This window comes from Sminthopsis crassicaudata, chromosome 2 (genome assembly GCF_048593235.1).
Source record: "Sminthopsis crassicaudata isolate SCR6 chromosome 2, ASM4859323v1, whole genome shotgun sequence".
NCBI lineage: Eukaryota > Metazoa > Chordata > Mammalia > Dasyuromorphia > Dasyuridae > Sminthopsis > Sminthopsis crassicaudata.
In genome coordinates this window covers 553,022,155-553,040,034 of record NC_133618.1, presented here as the reverse complement: position 1 = coordinate 553,040,034, position 17,880 = coordinate 553,022,155, and the positions used below count along the sequence as shown (strand labels likewise).

The window sequence follows — 17,880 nt, the reverse complement described above, 5'->3', positions numbered from 1 at the left end:
CTAACAAACATTTAATAAATATTATGGAGTTCTGTGTTTGTTGGTGGAGGAAATAAAAAGATTTAGAGAAGGTAATATTTGCCTTCAAGAAGCTTATAATATAATAGAAAGTTGTCATCAATAATGATGGGGTCAGAGAAGAAAAAAGTGTTATGACATTAGTCTTTTAGGAGAATTGATGTAAAAAATGATGTAAAAAGCCTTCCCTTCTTCTAAAAAATTATTTCCTTCATCCTTCTATCCTGTGTAGTTACTCTCTTTCTTCTCCTTCACTGTTAAATTTCTTGAAAAAATTGTTTATGCCACACTTCATCACTGTCTGGTGTTCAGTGCTTCCATACTTTTCAATTGAAGCTAGTTTCTTCAAGGGAATCTTTTTTTTTTTTTTTTTTTTTTTTTTCCTGTTAGTCCCCATCCTCGAACTTTTTCAGATTTTCACATTGTTACCCTCTATTTGATGCTCTTCTCTCCTTTCTTGGCTTCAGGACTCCTGGTTCTTCTATTTCTCTATTTTCTCTTTCTCCTTCATCTGAGTATGTATACTGTAAGATGAAAGCAAATGGAGAGATGGAAGATGCATGATAGTAAGGTCACTGATACCTAGGGTTGAGGTTCTAGAAAGGCCTGGAGGGAATGAGATCAAGGGTATGGGGTGGAGGTATTAACTTTAAGGAGCAGTTGGAATATCTTTTCTGTTACCAAAATAAGGAAAAAAGAAAGCCAAGAAAGTCTGAGAAATAAAAGATGGCCACTAAAGGAATTCATGTTAAATGTCTATATTTGTAGGAAGATAGTAGGGCAAGTTATTTACTTTAAATGTAGGAATAAAGTAGTGTTTGATTGTAAAAGGAAAAATTTTTAAAGTATGGAGTAATTTCTGTGGGAAATTAGAAAAATCCATAAGAGCAGAGTAAGAAGTATTTTGAGAAGCAATTAGGGCCTAGCTAAAATCATTTATTATGAATTTGCAGCAGGAGAAATCAAGTCAACTTGATGGGCAGAAGAACAAGGGATTGCAAGGGAGTATATAATAGAAATGAAAATAACAAATACTTAAGGTTCTGGATTAGTACTAATAATGTTAACCAGCATTTATATTGCCCTTTAAAGTTTTCAAAGCACTTCACATATATTATTTCATTTGATCCTCACAACAGCCTTATGAGATAGGTGCTCTTATTATCCCCATTTTACATAAGAGGAAACTGAAGAGAAGATTTAAATCATTTTCCTAGGATTATTTAGAAGCCATCTGAGGAAGGGTTTGAATCAGGTCTTTAACATCATCTTTCTATCTACTATCCACAGTGGCTTCCATTATTCAAGTGAAGCTGGAAAAGGCTTTGGATGGTCAGGAAGTCAGAGGTAAAGATAAGGATGAAAAGTAGATTTGGTGTGAATAAAAGTTTTAGGAGACATAAACTAAATGTAGTATGGGAAACAGTAGTTATCTTGAAATTGATAAAATTGCCAGAAAGTAATGCCGTTTAAGATCTGGCTTTGTCAATGGGTTCCTAAAGTGAAGGAGGAAAAGAGAAAAAAATCCTTGGAATTGAGAAATTGTGCTGTCAGGTTTTCAAGAGAACTTCCAAAGTGAATATATGAGTTTTGGAGTATGGTAAGGGGGATTGAGATGGAGTAGATGTGAGCCAAGTATTCAGGTTGTTTAAAAAGTCAAAAAAATGACCGTGAAGGTTGGAAAATGACGAGTATGGAGTGTGATACAAATTGATTGTGTAAATCTTCAGTCAGTCAAATCAATAAACATTAACTATTTATTTTGTTCAAACATTGTGCTGGGTACTTGGATTACAAAGACAATGAGATAGGCCCTTATGAAATTTCCATTTTCTTGGAGGAGACAATATGTATATATATAAATATATTTAAAAGTAATTTGAGGAAAGGGAAATCTCAACAACTGGGAGAATCAGCAGTGGCCTCATGGAGGTATATATGGATTGTAAAAGTTGAAAATGAGTAGTGAGTACATTCTGGGCATAGGTCAGAAAAAATGGATAGCATGTGTAAAAGTAGATAGATGAGGAATTGATTATTATTATTAATTATTATTATGAGCAATAGCAAGAAGGTCAGTTTACCTGGACTGTAAAATGTAGGTATGAGATTATTGTTTAATAAGGCTGGAAAAGTCAAGTCAGTGAGCATTTTTAAAGAACTTACTATGTGCAAAGCACTTTGCTAAATGCTAGAGATGCAAAGAAGAAAACTACTTTGGAGTCAAATTATGGATGGCTTTACATGTGAGACAGAAGAATTGTATATGAGGAACAAAAAGCCATTAGAGTTTATTATGTATAGGAGTGACATGATCTGACCTTGCTTTAGGAAAATCATGGGCAGCTATACAGAGGATGGATTGGAAAGGAGATGGATTGGAGTAGTAGTCTTGGCTGAAGTAACATGAAGTCAAGACATCATCTACTCATCTACCATCTTGTCCAGTTTTGATTTAACAGAGGAGAAAACTGAGATCCTGAGAGTTGAATTGATGAATTAATTTAAGTAGCTGGAATTCAAAAGAAGATCCTTGCCTCCAAATTCAATGCATCTTCCATCCCACTATACATAGATGATACGTATTGGAGTAAAAAGTTTTACATTACCTTAAAAATGCTGTGTGCTTGGAGAAAGTTGAGATACTGCATTCTTTTCTATAGTATTCTGAGGATGACAGGAAACCTTTAGTGGAAGTAACAGGTGGTGGTGATTAATAATCAGCTTTTATAGAGTGGTTTAAGGTTTGCACTGCAGATCGGTTTGATCCTCACAACCCTTTGAGACAGGACAAACTTGGATCTTCTAACCCTAGGACTAGCATTGCCTTTATACTGCCACCCAGCCAGCTAATTCAGTTCTACCAAAAGACTAAAGCAAATGACTTGGTAAAGACAAGAGACCTTAATTTTCCTGGTAAGAGACCCTGATCTTCCTCATCTTCCTAGACCATGTCTCTGCCTCAATTCTAATACAGTAATATAATTGAATATAAAATTATTGTTTAGCTCCTGAGGATTTAATAGTATAATTAATACCCCATAGTTATAATATCCATGTAGTTCTTTTAGACACTTAAAGCTATTTGTAACATGACAGGAAAGAGAAAACTGCAATATTTTTCCTTTTGTTGCTTAAGTTGTGGAAAATTTAGACCAGCAGTATGCTTTATAGTTTGGATAGTTTTCTTCTTGTGTATGACTTGATAACTTAATATGAAGTTTAGTGGAAATGAATATGACAACAACAGGTCTGTCAACTGATTCCCACTATGATGAAATGTAGACACCTGGAAATAAAAACTTTACAAGGAGTTGTAGGACATATTTAAATGTTGTAGATTTTTTTTGAGAGAAACATACCCAATATAATCATTAAGAACTTCATTTTAAAAGCTTATGATAATGTAGCATGTTTTTAGCATTCCTCTTTTGTCCAGAATTTTACAAAAATGACTTATTTTGTTATCCCTTCCATAAACAGGCTATTTTTATGCATATTGAATGACTGACTGTTGAGTAAATTGTAATAGGATATTCTTTTTTCAGTTATGGATTGAAGTAGATGGCTACGAAGGGCTTTTACTCTGGAAGTCCATGATTCTATGATCTCCAACAGACCTTTTAGGTGTTTAGGTTTTAATGAAACCTAAGATCCAAAATACTCACATGTCAATGGATGAATTTTCAAGAATTTAGGTATTTGGAGTAGATTCTTCAAAGAATCTCATAGAAACAAAAATCAAAAAATTTTAAATATTGTATGTCTTTAATGAAATTTATTTATTTACATAATAAGAATTTACTCATGTACTTTGCCCTACCGTGTTTGCCTCATTAAATATCCTGTGTTACTAATTCACTGGTGTCCTGTGAAGTAATTTCTCTATTTTCCTGGCCTTGAAAAGCAGTCAGAAGGTTCCTTTCAAGCTGGTAATAGTTGGTTAGTACTAATATCGGTAGCACCTACTTCACAAGGGTATTATGAGATCCAAGTGAGATTATGTATATTAAGGTTAAATAAACCTTAAAAGTGCTGTGTAAATTTGAATTATTATTTTAATTATTACATAGCCCTTTTACTATCTCCAGGGACCCTTTAAATATGTTATTAGTTTTCTTAAAGATATCTTCAGTCAAACAGTGAAGAGATGTAATTTTCTGTTTGCCTAGTTTGCAGAAATTTTACAAAATGATCACTTTACTCGCTATTTCTGATGTACTTTATTATTGTTGTTGTTAAAATAGGAAATATTGCAGTTAATTCAATCCTTTTTTTCATAACTTAGACTTTCACATTACTTGTATTTCCCATAGACATAAAGAATCAAAATGAGTAATGTTACTTATTTTGGAAATAACATTTGGTTGGTAATTTAAAAAAACAAAAAATTGAGAAAGGTACATTTTAGGAGTCAACAGCTTGTTCAACTTTTTTGTTTTAATATGGAAATGGAAAAATAACATTAATAAATGATGTGTCCCCACTATATTAAAAAAAAAAGCCAGGTTTTGTGAAATGTGAACTTCTCACACATTACTTTTTGATCTTAGATTTTTATTTTAGAGTCTGAAATGGTCTTGATGCTTTTTAAAGTCTCAGTTACTTTGGTATGTCATGGGATTTATGATTTTGTTGATTGCTGCCTTTTCCATCATTGTAGATTCCAGTCACTACTCAATTAACAGATGGTTTTTCAGAGTTTCTGTGTTTGAAAAATTAAACCATTTAAACTGATCACTGTCTTCTCCAAATTTAGCTAGGCTAGCCTGCTAGTAGGAGAATGAAACAGCTATCAGGTCTGTACTTGAACCTTTACCACTAGAAATTATATTTAATTTATATACCTGTAAACTTAGGATAGCTTTTATGATTTGGTGAGTCATTAAAAGAAGACTTTAATAAAGGTCTTGATTTGTAATAAATTTATAACATTTGGTGCTCCTTTTTATTAATAGCTGTTAATAAATGCTGTTCTACAGCATTTAGTAGAACATCTACTAAGGTAGAACATTTAGTAACCATAATTATAATATATTTACCTGCCCTCTTTTACATTAAGAAAATTTTGCTAGCTCTGTTTGAAATTTTCCAATCCTATAGAATTTTAAGGGATCTGGTATAGTACTTCATTTACACTGCTCTTATGTTTTAACATTTTATATTATAATTATTTGTATATATATGTCCCTGCTAGATTGTGAATTCCATAAGGGAAGGGACTTTATTTTAATATATCTATCTTTTCCAGCACCATTACAATCCTCTATATATGGTAAGTGCTCAGTAAATAATGAAAAGATGTTGAAGAACTTCTGGACATTTTAAAAGTCCAGGCTTTTACTTTTATATACATGGAACCAGGAGTGAGACAGTAGATAGAATAATTTGTCCTTGGTAATATAATTACTACATGGCAGAGAGAGAATTGAAATCCATTTTTTTTTTTTTTTTACTGTAAAGAAAGTGCCATTTCTACTATAATACTATGATACATAATTCATTATGAATACTATTAGGAAAATGAGGTAATTATTTTAGGGTTTAGAAAGCAGTTTGATTTTACTCTCTAGAGTTTAGAGAAAGTGATTTAATTTCTCACTCTTATCTGTTTCAATGATTTTTGCCTTTCTTGAAGACCTGTTTTGAATCAACAATGAGAACAGAATTTAGAATCTTAACATTCTTTAGTATAATTTTCTATAAGTGGGATTTTTTTTTCTCTTTTGTTTGGAAAGGAAACAACTCTGAAGTGTAATTTGATCCTGACATCAGGATTTCCTAATCTCAGATATGTCAGATTGTTGTAAATATGATGTTCTTGTTCCAGAACTTCAGCATTTAGCTTGTTCTTGTTTTCTTTTCTCTTTTAACAAATTATTGCTTATTAGTTTTTAAAGTTTTTATGTCAAAAGTATAACTCTTCCAAATTTTATTTCCTTATTGGGGATAGAACAAAACCTTAATTTAAAAAAAAAAAAAAAGCACTTAATTATGCATATAATTTGACTACACCATCTGGAAAGTATTCCTCCCAGTAAGAACTCTTTATTTTTAATTCTTGATATAGTCAACTGAATTTAATATTGTCACAACTACTTAAAAGTTACTATGAATTCTTGTATCTATTAGGATTTTTTGAAGTTTATTACTGTCATACTTTGTTTTGAGAACTTCAAAACAAAATTTAAATTAAATTACTTGGGTCAAAATTAGAATGATTAGAACATTATTGAAAGGCATCATGATGAAAAAAGTGTTAAGTTTAAAATTAGGAGAGACTGGAATCATTATACTACCTTTGATGTTAATAAGGACTGGGCAAGTCAATTAGTTCTTCTGACCTTCAGTTTTCTTATTCATAAAACAAAGATATCCATATTGCATCTAGAGAAATAGGAATTTGTAATAGGGATATTCTATATGTAGTATCTATAATTTTTAATGTAAAAATTTCTATTGTTGTTTTTTTAAAAAACAAAATTGCCAAGAGGATCAAATGAAATAATGTATGTAAAATGCTTAGTAAAAAATAAAATATGAATGTTAGCTATTTTCACATTTGTAATCTAGCACTTTATTTTTACCTATAAAGTCATAATTACAAAGAATTCTATCAACCAAGTAGTTTACAGTAGGTGATTTTAGTAACTTTTATTGAAATACTTTAAAATATATAAGTAGCAAAAGAAGCAGTGTGGATATTTCCTCCATACTCGCTGTTTCTATTGTAAAGAACTTGAGAGCAATAATGTAAAGTGTCAGCAGGTGGCAGCCACAGCTTAGCCTACTTGGCTTCTTATGTGTGTTGCATTCTTGGCATATAGGCTAGTAGGTTAAAAAAAATTAAAGCAATAAAGTAAATAAAATTACATTTAATTCAAATCAATAAACTGATCTTTTAAAAATAGAATTCCACTCTGCTTAACTGCATAGCAAGTAACCATTCTGCTAGGAAACGTGTCATGTCAGACCAATACCCTTTAAGACAGTTATTGGCAAATGTACATCAATGAAGGGTGTTTCCACACTTAGATTATTCAATGCTAATGAAATTAAAAGTCTTCAGGACAAAATGGTAAAACACTTAGGAAAAAATAACAGTTTTCAGAAATTCAATAGCCAACTAAAAAAGGTCAGTGGCCTCTGAATTGTCCAGATATTTGATTCATGTAGCCACAGTACTTGAAAGTATATCCTTATCAGAAGGTAAGAAATAGGTGACAAATATACACTTTTTTCCTTGCCATGCACATTTTTCCTTTTTGATTGACCTAAGACCTAATTTTTTTATGACTCTTGTATTCACTTTTCTCAAATGCTTCAAATTTTCCTAAAGCCATTAGTAAATCTAAATGCATAAATTGCAACAAACAATACACACACACACACACACATACATGCAATGTGAGAAGAAATGGAAAAATATTCTGTAGAATTAGATAAAATGAATAATAGTGTTAGTGTCTGAGAAACTAATTGTCACAAAATTTTAGTTTGTATGTTGACAGCAAAGAGAATTTCCTGAAAAGCATTGGTTGTTTTAAGGTAAGAAAGACATGGATTCAGGTTTTTTCTCTGGAACATACTTAATTGCATAATTTTTGGAAAGTAAAGTCAACCTTTTAGTATCCTTAATACACCCTTTAAGACAGTTATTTGTAAATGTACATCAATGAAGGGCGTTTCCACACTTGGATTATCCAGTGCTAATGAAATTAAAATTCTTCAGGACAAAGTGGTAAAACACTTGGGAAAAAATAACAGTTTTCAGAAATTCAGAACTTCCTTCAGCTTTCAGAAAGCTCTAGAACAAAAAATCTGCACTTCATTCGCTAACACTACCACTTTAGTATAATGCCTTGAGTTTAGCATAATTCATTGTAGGTAGTGTAAGTACTTAGTGTTTGTTGAATTAAGAATCATCTGAGTTATCATCATTAACAAGAGTGAGATATCTATGACTGTCCCCAATAACAAATTCTAATTTATATCTTTTTAAAATATTGGACTGATCATTTAATTTATTCCAAAATCTCATTAAGTAAATATGTAAACAAGCAATCCACTCAGCTCAGACTGAAGCTTCTGAGTCATGAAAAGCTAATCTAGAAAAACCTAATGCACCTGCCTTCTTAAATAAGTGAAATATAGTTACAATGTGAATAATACAACTTTAATTCTCTGATACCACTTTTGATTAACTCTAAATATTATGTTTATCATTGACATAGTTAATTTGGAGGGGGGGACATGATTAAAGAGCCAAGGGGCCATTTAAATCTTAGATTTGCCCTAAAAATCTCTCCACTCTGTTATTATTGTTGCTTTCAGTAATTGAACAAATTATAATAAATCCTTGACAACTACTTTTGAACAGATAACTAGCTGCATATGTCTTTTCTCCTTGGCTTAGAAATTCATCTCTTCTCCATCTTCATTTGTGAATGTACAAAGAAATCTCCTGTGATTCTACTATTTAGTTGATAGAATTTTGTTTAATCCATTGTAACCATGGTGGGAATGAAGAACTTATTTCTATACTATACCCATTTTATTAATTATGTTTTAAATAACCATATCTGAGAATCCAATTATAGAACTCCAACTCTTATTAGATTGCTTGCAGCAATTTTTTCAACCCTAAAGGATATGAGATAATTATCCAAAAGCTTCTGTATTTTGATGACTATTCTTTGGAAGTTTATGTCCATAAGAAGACATTCAAAAGATTGTGAACAGTTTTGCTGTTTTAGAAGATTGCTATAAAATAACAATGATCTTAAGAAAATATAAGATTATATTTTAACCTACATCAAGAAAATTATAAACAGGAAAAAATGTTCTTTTATTCAGCAAACCAAAAGTGATAGGTATTCATTGGTGTGTTCAAATATAAATTTAAATTATATCAACTTAAGCAAATTTTTTTATGGGGGCAAGTTGTATTACCAACTTCCAGTGGTATTCAATTTGCTTTGATTGTAGTTACTCAGATACACTTTTGTAATTGCTCGCAGGTCAGTCAGTCAGCAAGCATTTTAAAAGTATATATACCAGACACCATGCCAAACACTGAAGATACAAGAAAAGGCAAAAATTTTTTACCCTGCTGGGGAGAAAACATGTAAACAACTATGTACATGTTATACCTATACCTATACATACATACACACACACAAAGACATATATATTTTATACACACAAATGTATAATGAGAAGGGGGGGAGAGAGGGAGGAGAAAAAAGTGTGAGAGAGGGATGGAGGAGAAAAAAGAGAGAGAGAAGGAAGAAGAGAGGGAGGGAGTGAGTGAGAAAGAGAGGGAAAGGGAAGGAGAGAGAGAGAGAGGGGGAAGAGAAAGGGAAAGGGGGAAAGAGAGAGAGAGAGAGAGAGAGAGAGAGAGAGAGAGAGAGAGAGAGAGAGAGAGAGAGAGAGAGAGAGAGAGAGAGAGAGAGAGAGAGAGAGAGAGAGAAAGAAAGAGAGAGAGAGAGAGAGAGCGCGCACAGATGGAAAATAATCTCAAGGGGAAGATATTAGCATGGGTTAGGGTTGGAAGGAGAAGAAAGGTCATGCATCTTGCTTTCCTAGGTAGGATATGATGAGTTTTTAAGGAAGTCATAAAATTTTATCATTCTGTCTTTACCTCTGATTTAAGAACTTCTAAATTTGCTCTTTATCCTCATCATGATCTTCTATCCTTCAGCTTTTCAGACAATTTTCAGACCACCATCTATACTACGTACATTCTTATTTCAACTCTTTGGAGAAATCTCAACCTTATATTACTCCTGCCATCTCCTTCCTTTGCTTCTCTTCACATGCTAGTACTAGAGGAAATCACAAAATCTTTCTAATAACTCTGATTAACATCACATAACCTAAATTGAGCCTCATTGTAGCAAGGCAATTTTTCTACAGCTTCCTAATCAATTTGCTTTCCCACTTAAGCATGGCAGCTGTTTCAAACTGTCTTGTCTCTCCCTCAGCCTATTTCCCTCTCCCCCAAAAACTTTTCCCAACCCTTTTATCTGAGGATCTTATGCTTCCACTGAAATTGTAACCATTCTCAAGTATGCTTCATCATCTTTCTTCCTCCTCATTATTACATTATTCAAATGTCTTTTTGTTAAGGCAGACTCCTCGATATGTATCCTTTATCTTATCCTTCCTACCTTCATCAAATTGCCTTTTAAAATCTTCTCTATTTTTTAATTTTTTTTATATCAACTCTTCCTTAGTGCCTACAAATAATATTCATGTTTTCTTCAGCCATAAAAACAAAAGCAAAAATTATTTTATTTTATCTAGCCATCTTATCATGCATGCTGTCTATCTCTCTATCTCTCTATCTATATATCTTTGCTGACTGAAATTGAGAAAGCTATCTATACTTAGTACCTCTACTTCCTTTCTACTCCTGGTCATGAATTCTCTGCAGTCTGACTTCTGACTTGCTAATTTATTTGAAAATACATTCTCCAACATTATTACTAACTTCTTAGTAACCAAATATGTCTGTTTCCTAAGGACTGTTTCCTTAGTGTCTCTGTAATCTTGTGATACTGTTTTCTCCTGGTACTCCTATCACATCACCCTTCTCATTCTCCTTTGTTGTATATTTTTCCAGATTGTGTTCATTGTGAGGGTTCCCTAAGATTCTGTCCTGTTCTTTCTTTTCTTCTCCCTATGTGTCATCAGATCCTTTAGGTTCAGTTATCATCTCTACCAATATTCCTAGATTGTGTATTTAGCTAAGTCAACTGACTTTTGGACATTTTGAATCATATGTCCCTTAGGCATCTCAAATTGAGCTTGTTCATAACAGAACTTATTAGCTTGCTTTGTAATCTTTTCCTTTTCCCAAATTTCAATATATCATTATAGAGAGTATCACCTATTTCTCCAGTACCCATGCCTACAACTACTGTCATCCTTCACTCCTTTAAAACACCTACATACTTATCTCACATATCCAAATTTTTCTCAAGTATGGTTGTTTTTAGCTTCACATCTCCTTATATGTGTTATTTTCATTGCCTCATGCAGGAACAATTGAAATAGCCTTCTGCTTGGTTTCCATACCTCAGGTCATTTTGCATTTTAATTCACTATTCACTCAGCTGCCCAAATAATTTTTCTAAAATACAGGTGTTATCATATCACTTTCCTATTCAATAAATGTGAATGGTTCCCTATTCTCTTCAGGATCAAATATATATCCTATTCAGTAAATATAAATGGCTCCCTATTCTTTTCAGGATCAAATATAAAGGCCTTACCCACCTCAGCCCCACATTAAAAAATCTCCCTTTCCATATATTCTATGATTCAGTTACAGCAGCCCACGTGTGGCATGGCACTTCACCTTCCTACTCCATGCTTTCTTACTCTCTTCATACTGGAATGTTGCCAATCCTCGTCTCTAGTTTTCTTGGTTTTCTTTAAAACAACCCAGATCCTCCCTTCTTCCAGAGGCCTTTCCCCATTTGTGCTTCTCCCTATCCCCAAACAATACTTCCTTCTGAGATTACCTGCCATACATGTTGTAAATAACTTATATGTACATGGTTCTTTTGCATATTATCTCATTAGAATGTGTACCCTTTTCTTTGTATCTCTAGGACTTAGCACAATGCCTGATATAGTAAGAACTGAATAAATGTTTGTTGATTTCTATCATAGTTTTATAAAATAGAGATAATGTCTACCTCTCTTGGCTGACATATTATATAAGTGATTTGATTTATATATATATATATGTATATATATATATAAAGCACTCTGCCAGTCTTGAAAAGTGCTATCTAAAAGGCAGTAGTTATTACAGTGAATTTGTTACCTATATATTGTACATTGAAAAATAGGTGGGAACATTAAAAATGAAGTATTTCCATTAGTAAAAAAATATGGCTCTTCCCATAATATATTTTTATTGAATGAGGTTAGCAGGTTTTTCTGTATTTCAAAAGAATATTACATTGTCTGATTCAGATTATGACCTTCCCATATTTAGGGATGCAGTGCATACTGTACTATACTTGGAAATCAAGAAGACTTATTTAAACCTTGCCACATGCTGTGTGACCACGTATAAGACATTTAACTTTTTGAGCTCTAGTTTCTCTAGCTATAAAATAGGTATAATGGTATCTGTTGTCCCATTTCATAGGGTAGTTTAAGTAAGAGTGGCTCAAATGAGATAGCACGTAAAAAGTTTCACTAACTTTAACATATCACATAAATTTCAGTCAGTTTGCAAGCATTTCAAGCCATATTCAAAATATAACTGATTATCTTATTTCTCCTCCAGATTTCCTAAAGTTATTCCTCCCCCCACCCCCACCCATTCAAGCTTACTTGCGTTGAGAATTCAAAGGTAATTTCCAGGTATCCAAATTCAAAACTTTGGAGATATTCTTAGGGTTTTCCTTGCTTTTTTTCCCTGCATAGTCAATTAATAACCACATCTAACTAAAACATTTCTGGTTACATTCTTCCTATTCACACATCTTCTACTCTAGTTCAAATACTTAATCACTTTATTGCTTGTACTATTGCAGTACCTTCCTAATTTAGGTTTCTGTGGTTCCTGTGTGTGTGTTTTTTTCTGTAAATCATCTACCACAACTGCCATATTAATATTCCTGAAGCAATTATGGGACTATGTCAAGTCTTCATTCATAACTACATGAACTTTTCCAGAAATATAGTATTGCTCTTTTGAAAATTTTATATAACACTCCAACAGGGTTAGTTGCTGTTCCCTGATTAACATCTGCCTTTGCACTTCTGTACCCCACATATGGAATATACTTTTCATCTTTGTATTTTAGAAGTTCCTAACATCTTCAAGATTCAAGCTCAGCTACCATTTCCAACACTAAAGTTTACTGATTTTCCTTATTAATGCTTTAACCTTTCAATTATCTTATCTGTATGTGGTTTCTTTGTATATGATTTATGGACTTAGTCAAATGTAAGATTCTTGAAGGAAAGATCAGTTCATTATTTATGAGAGTATTTCAATATCTAGTGTTTGTGTACTGTTTTTACATAACTGCAATGTAGTAGAAATGTAACTGCAAACATGTAGATAGTTAGAAGAAATACTGTAATCCTGTGGAATGGGGGATATAAATCACTTAGAAAAGTAGCAATCGAGATGACAAGAAAGAATAATGACAAATGTTAGAAGGGATATGGGAAAACTGGGAAACTAATAATACATTATTGGTGGAGTTGTGAACTGATCCAACCATTCTAGAAAGCAATTTGGAACTATGCCCAAAGGGCTATTAAACCGTGTATACCTTTTGATCCATCAGCGTCTCTACTGGGTCAGTATCCTAAAGAAATCATAAAAAAGGAAAAAGGACCCACATGTATAAAAATGTTTCTAACAGCTCTTTTTGTAGTGGTAAGGAAGTAGAGTGGCTGCCCATCAGTTGAGGAATGCCCTCAATAAGTTATGATATTTGAATGTAATGGATTATTATTGTTCTATAAAAAATGATCAGCAGGATGATTTCATAAAGGCCTGGAGAGACCTGCATTAACCAATGCTAAGTGAAATAAGTAGTATCAAGAGAACAAGATTATGTGATGATCAGTGGTGAGGCTCTTTTTAACAATGAGGTGATTCAGGTTAATTCCAATGGACTTGTGATGGAAAGAGCTCTCTGCATCTAGAGGGAGGGCTGTGGGGACTGAATGTGAATCACAACATAGTATTTTCATTTTTTTTCAGTGGTTGTTTTTCTTTCTTTTTTCTTTCTCATTTCCCTCCCTTTTGATCTTATTTTTCTTATGCAGCATGATAAATATGGAAATGGGTTTAGAAAAATTGCACATGCTTAACCCATATTGGATTACTTGCTGTCCAAGGGAAGGGGGGAGATGTAGTGGGAAGGAGAAAAAATTTGGAACAGCAGGTTTTGCAAGGGTGAATTTTGAAAACTCTCTTTGCATTCATTTTGAAAAGTAAAAAACTATTATTAAAAAAAGAAAAAAGAAAAGTAGCAATCAGGTTGAAGAAGCCTTGATAATATGTGAATATTTGTGGAAGATCTTTGAAACAAACTATAAAATAGTTTTAAAAAATTATGACTTGCTATTTTTCTAAACATTGCTTCATGCTTTCTTTCTAATCTTGTTGTCTTTCATACCCTTTCTCTGGTCTGGAATGCTGTCTGTCTCTCATCAATATGCAGTTACACAACCCATGATATACAACCCATTTGAAGGGATTGTTTCTGCCTCTGAATGAATTCTTATAGTTTGTATGTACCTAAAATTGTACCACGCTTAAATACCTAAACTAGGTTGTAAAGTCCTTGAGTTCAGGAAATGTAAAATTTTTTCTGCCCCAGATCCAAATGTATAATAATTTCTTTAAATTTTAATTTGAGTTTGTTGAATTCAAATCTCCATCAGTACCTTATACCATTCTAGAAGCTTAATATTTATTTAATTGAACCCAAGTGAATAAGTGAAACAACAAATGGTAACAGTAACTATAGTTACAAACCAAAAAATTATTTTCACAAAAACGCCATATGAAAAGGACTTTTGGAAATGTGTTTATCTTTTTAGTCAAATTTCATATATTGATAATTACACTATGCTGTAAAAGTTTCATTCTTGACAAAACATAGTGTGTGAATTTAATAAAACTTTAGCATCTTGAGCAATCATAATTAATTTTCTAAAATATGTTTATTATTTTGATATTTGTATGGTAGCATACATTTATGATAACTAGAAATTTTATGTGCTTTTTCCTTGAATTAAAAATAGTAAAGTCTGATTTTTTTTCAGCCAGAAGATCTTGCTCAGAAGCTCCCAAACCTTGTGGAATTGTAAGTGTTAACTTTCTTTTAAAAAAAAATAATTAAAATATAAATAGTTATAAGTTAATTTTAATAATAGGATTATCACTTTAATTATTTTAATTATTTAGTTTTTTGACATCTAGTTCTGATAGACCTTAAAATAAATGCCCTTTTCAAATGTATTTTCTTTGTTTAACCATAGACTCATAAAATTTGGCTTCTAAAAGAATCTTGAGGTTCCCTATGGCTTAGAGAAGGTAGGTATTATTTCTAGGGCAATGTATCTCTTAGAGTATCCTCTCCATTTTTGTTATATAACCTAAATTGGGACCTTATTTTTTGCTCCTCCAATCTACTCTATTTTTATTGATGTTGATGTATTTTCTTCTCTCCTTTCTCCTAAAATCTGCAGAGTTGAAGCAGATATTCTAGTTTCCCATGCATTGAGAAGATTATTACCATCCATTATGAATTCCCTCCATTCTACCTCCATTTTTCAAAACTTCTCAGCATCCTTATAACCCTTTCTTCTCCTTCTTCATGATTATAAAACGAAATAAGCTTATACTATACTAGGTTACCTTTATCTCTATCCTTGATTCCATTTTTATCTGACTCCTCCAGGACCTAGCTTCAGCCAATATATTTTCAATCACTGGTTCCTTCTTAACCTACTATAAATATGTTCAGGATACTAAGTCTTCAAAAATAAACCAAAAAAGCCTTTTGTTTCACCTTACTAGCTCTTTTTTCTAACACATTTTTATCTTGCCCATTACTGCTGAATTTCTTGAAACTAATATCTGTATTTAATGCTTCCACATTTTCACTATCTCTAACCCCTTTCATACTGGCTTTTGTTTCTACATTGAATTTAATTAATTACAATTTTAGATTTTGAGTTGGAGGAGATCTTAAATGTCATTTAATCCAAGAGTTCTCAACCTGGAGTCTGTGGACCCTACCAATTGTAGATTTTAGGATTGTCTTTGAACTTGGATGGGGAAAATTTTCAAGTTTTATTTTCAGTAATCATTATTGAAGGAAATTTAATATTTCCCTCAGTTTTTAAGAAGCATTATTCTGAAAAAAAGAGTTTGTGGTCTTGACAAGACTGCCAAAAAATTCTAGGATCCAAAAAATGATTTAAGAACCCCTGATTTAATTTGGCTCCTTCAAATTAATTTATGTTGTAATTGAGAGGGCAAATGACTTGCCCACATATAGGTTACTGCAAATAGCAGAGTTGTGATTCAGAATCATGGATTTTTATTAAATCAAAGCTTCATCTTCTCTCCTCAGATTCAGTCTTGTCTCACTGACTGCCTGTTCTACATCACCACATCTCCAACTTTAAAAAAAAAAAAAAAAAAAAAGGGAGAGAGAACTTATTTCTTCAGCTTCAAACCTCCTCCTCCTCCTGACATTCTGTTTCTATTAAGTGAGCCACTATCATTTCAGTAACATAGATTTGTAACTTTGGAGTTATCCTTGAATCTTCACTCTCAGTCTCCAGATCATTCAGTTGCCACATCTTGTAGATTCTATCTCCATAGTGTTTCTCATATCTGTCACTTTCTTTCCACCTACATGGTCACATATTAAAAAAAAAAAAAAAAAAAAAAAAAGATAGGAAATAGGTGGGGAGAAAGTTTGGCTCACCCTGTTGTTCACTTTGTAGGTTTTGGAGCCTTTTCTCTTAGAAATAGGTGCTGGCTTTCATGGCCTTGCCTGGACTCTGAGAAACTTTCCTAGAGCCCAGGGCCTCATTCCTCCATGAAGATAGCCGTTACCTCATAAGGGGCTTCATAGCAAAACAAAGAACAAAGGTGTCATTGAGTGTGTCCATGACCTAATTTTCTGATTTAACTCTTAATCATCTTGATATACTCTGCAGTCTCAACTATACTATATACTATAGTTGTTAAAATTCACTTTGTACTTTTTGTACTTGGGAGGTGTTTTACTTAAGAGTGACTAAAAGCAATACTATGGGGCCAGAATTAGACCTAGCACATAGTCATATTGAGGAATATTTAGGTTGAGGAGATTATATTTTATTCTAGAGTCAATAGGAAACTACTGAAGATTTTTTTGGGTTGGGGAATGACATAGTTTGATCTTTTGTTGGCAAATCTGTGTAAAAAGGATTATTGAGAGAAGCATGTAGATTTGTTAGGAAGCTAAGACAATAGTCCAGTCAAAAAGTTATGAAGGCTGAAACTTTAGTGAATTTGTGAATGAAGAGATGTTTTTTTTAGAAATGTTAAAAGAAGTAGAATCAACAAAAGTTAACAACTATTTGGGAATGGAGAATGGGAATGAAGAAAGAAAGTCAAGACTAATTCTAACATTGTTTACCTTGGCATCTGAAAGAATGATGGTACATTCAATAGAAGTAGAGAAATTTGGAGAGATGGATTTGGGATAGTGGTGAAATAATGAGTTCCATTTATCCATTATTATTCCATTTATTTATTCATTTATGTTGTCATGTTTAATTTGAAATATTACTTTACCTATTTTATTCCCTCCCATTCTTTAATCCTTTAATGCCCAAGTCAGATATTCTGTTTTTTCTTGAAGTCCTTCTCTGCTTCTCTTATTTTTCTCTTAAATATTCCTCCTCCTCATCTCAAATAAATCCCCAACACAGAAGTCCCCACACAAAAGTGCTACACAATTGCTTAATACATTTAATATGCAATTTAAAACATTAATTACCTAGATTTGTGTCTTATCCTAAATCATATAAACTCCATAAAGGAAATGACTATTTCCATTTCAGATTGATCTTAGGCAAATCATTTCACTTATCTTTGCCTCAACTTCCTCTTTTGTAAATGAAAGAATTTGACTAATTAAACTTTAAGGTTCCTTCCAACTATATAATATTTGATCCAAAAAACAACTCTGAAAACAAAAAACCAAAACTTTTTTTTTAAAATTCCCAGTACTTAATATAGTAATATTCGTAATTACTTAATAAATGTTTGTAAAAGAAGATCAAGGATTGTCTGGTTTAAACTTT

General features: G+C 32.3%; 1 protein-coding gene and 1 long non-coding RNA gene across 4 annotated transcripts in view; one reads left to right on the top strand and one right to left on the bottom strand.

Moving 5' to 3' along the window:
* Positions 1–17,880, top strand: part of LRRC28 (leucine rich repeat containing 28) — a 158,717-nt gene that overhangs the window by 8,555 nt on the left and 132,282 nt on the right. The window contains exons 3-4 of one of the 3 annotated variants that reach the window (XM_074295040.1): positions 14,836–14,876; positions 15,052–15,106. The exons of 1 other annotated variant lie outside the window; for it this stretch is intronic. Coding sequence is in view for 1 of the 2 variants with exons in the window: in XM_074295039.1 (XP_074151140.1) it covers positions 14,836–14,876 (41 nt within the window). In the remaining variant the exon portion in view is untranslated. The remainder of the gene's footprint in view (positions 1–14,835; positions 14,877–15,051; positions 15,107–17,880) is intronic. One more of the 3 variants, XM_074295039.1, reaches the window with a different exon arrangement.
* Positions 458–16,591, bottom strand: LOC141558195 (uncharacterized). The gene is made up of 3 exons (XR_012486986.1): positions 16,512–16,591; positions 2,628–2,703; positions 458–542 (listed from the first exon to the last, which is right to left on the bottom strand). It is a non-coding gene; the product is annotated as an uncharacterized LOC141558195 (long non-coding RNA).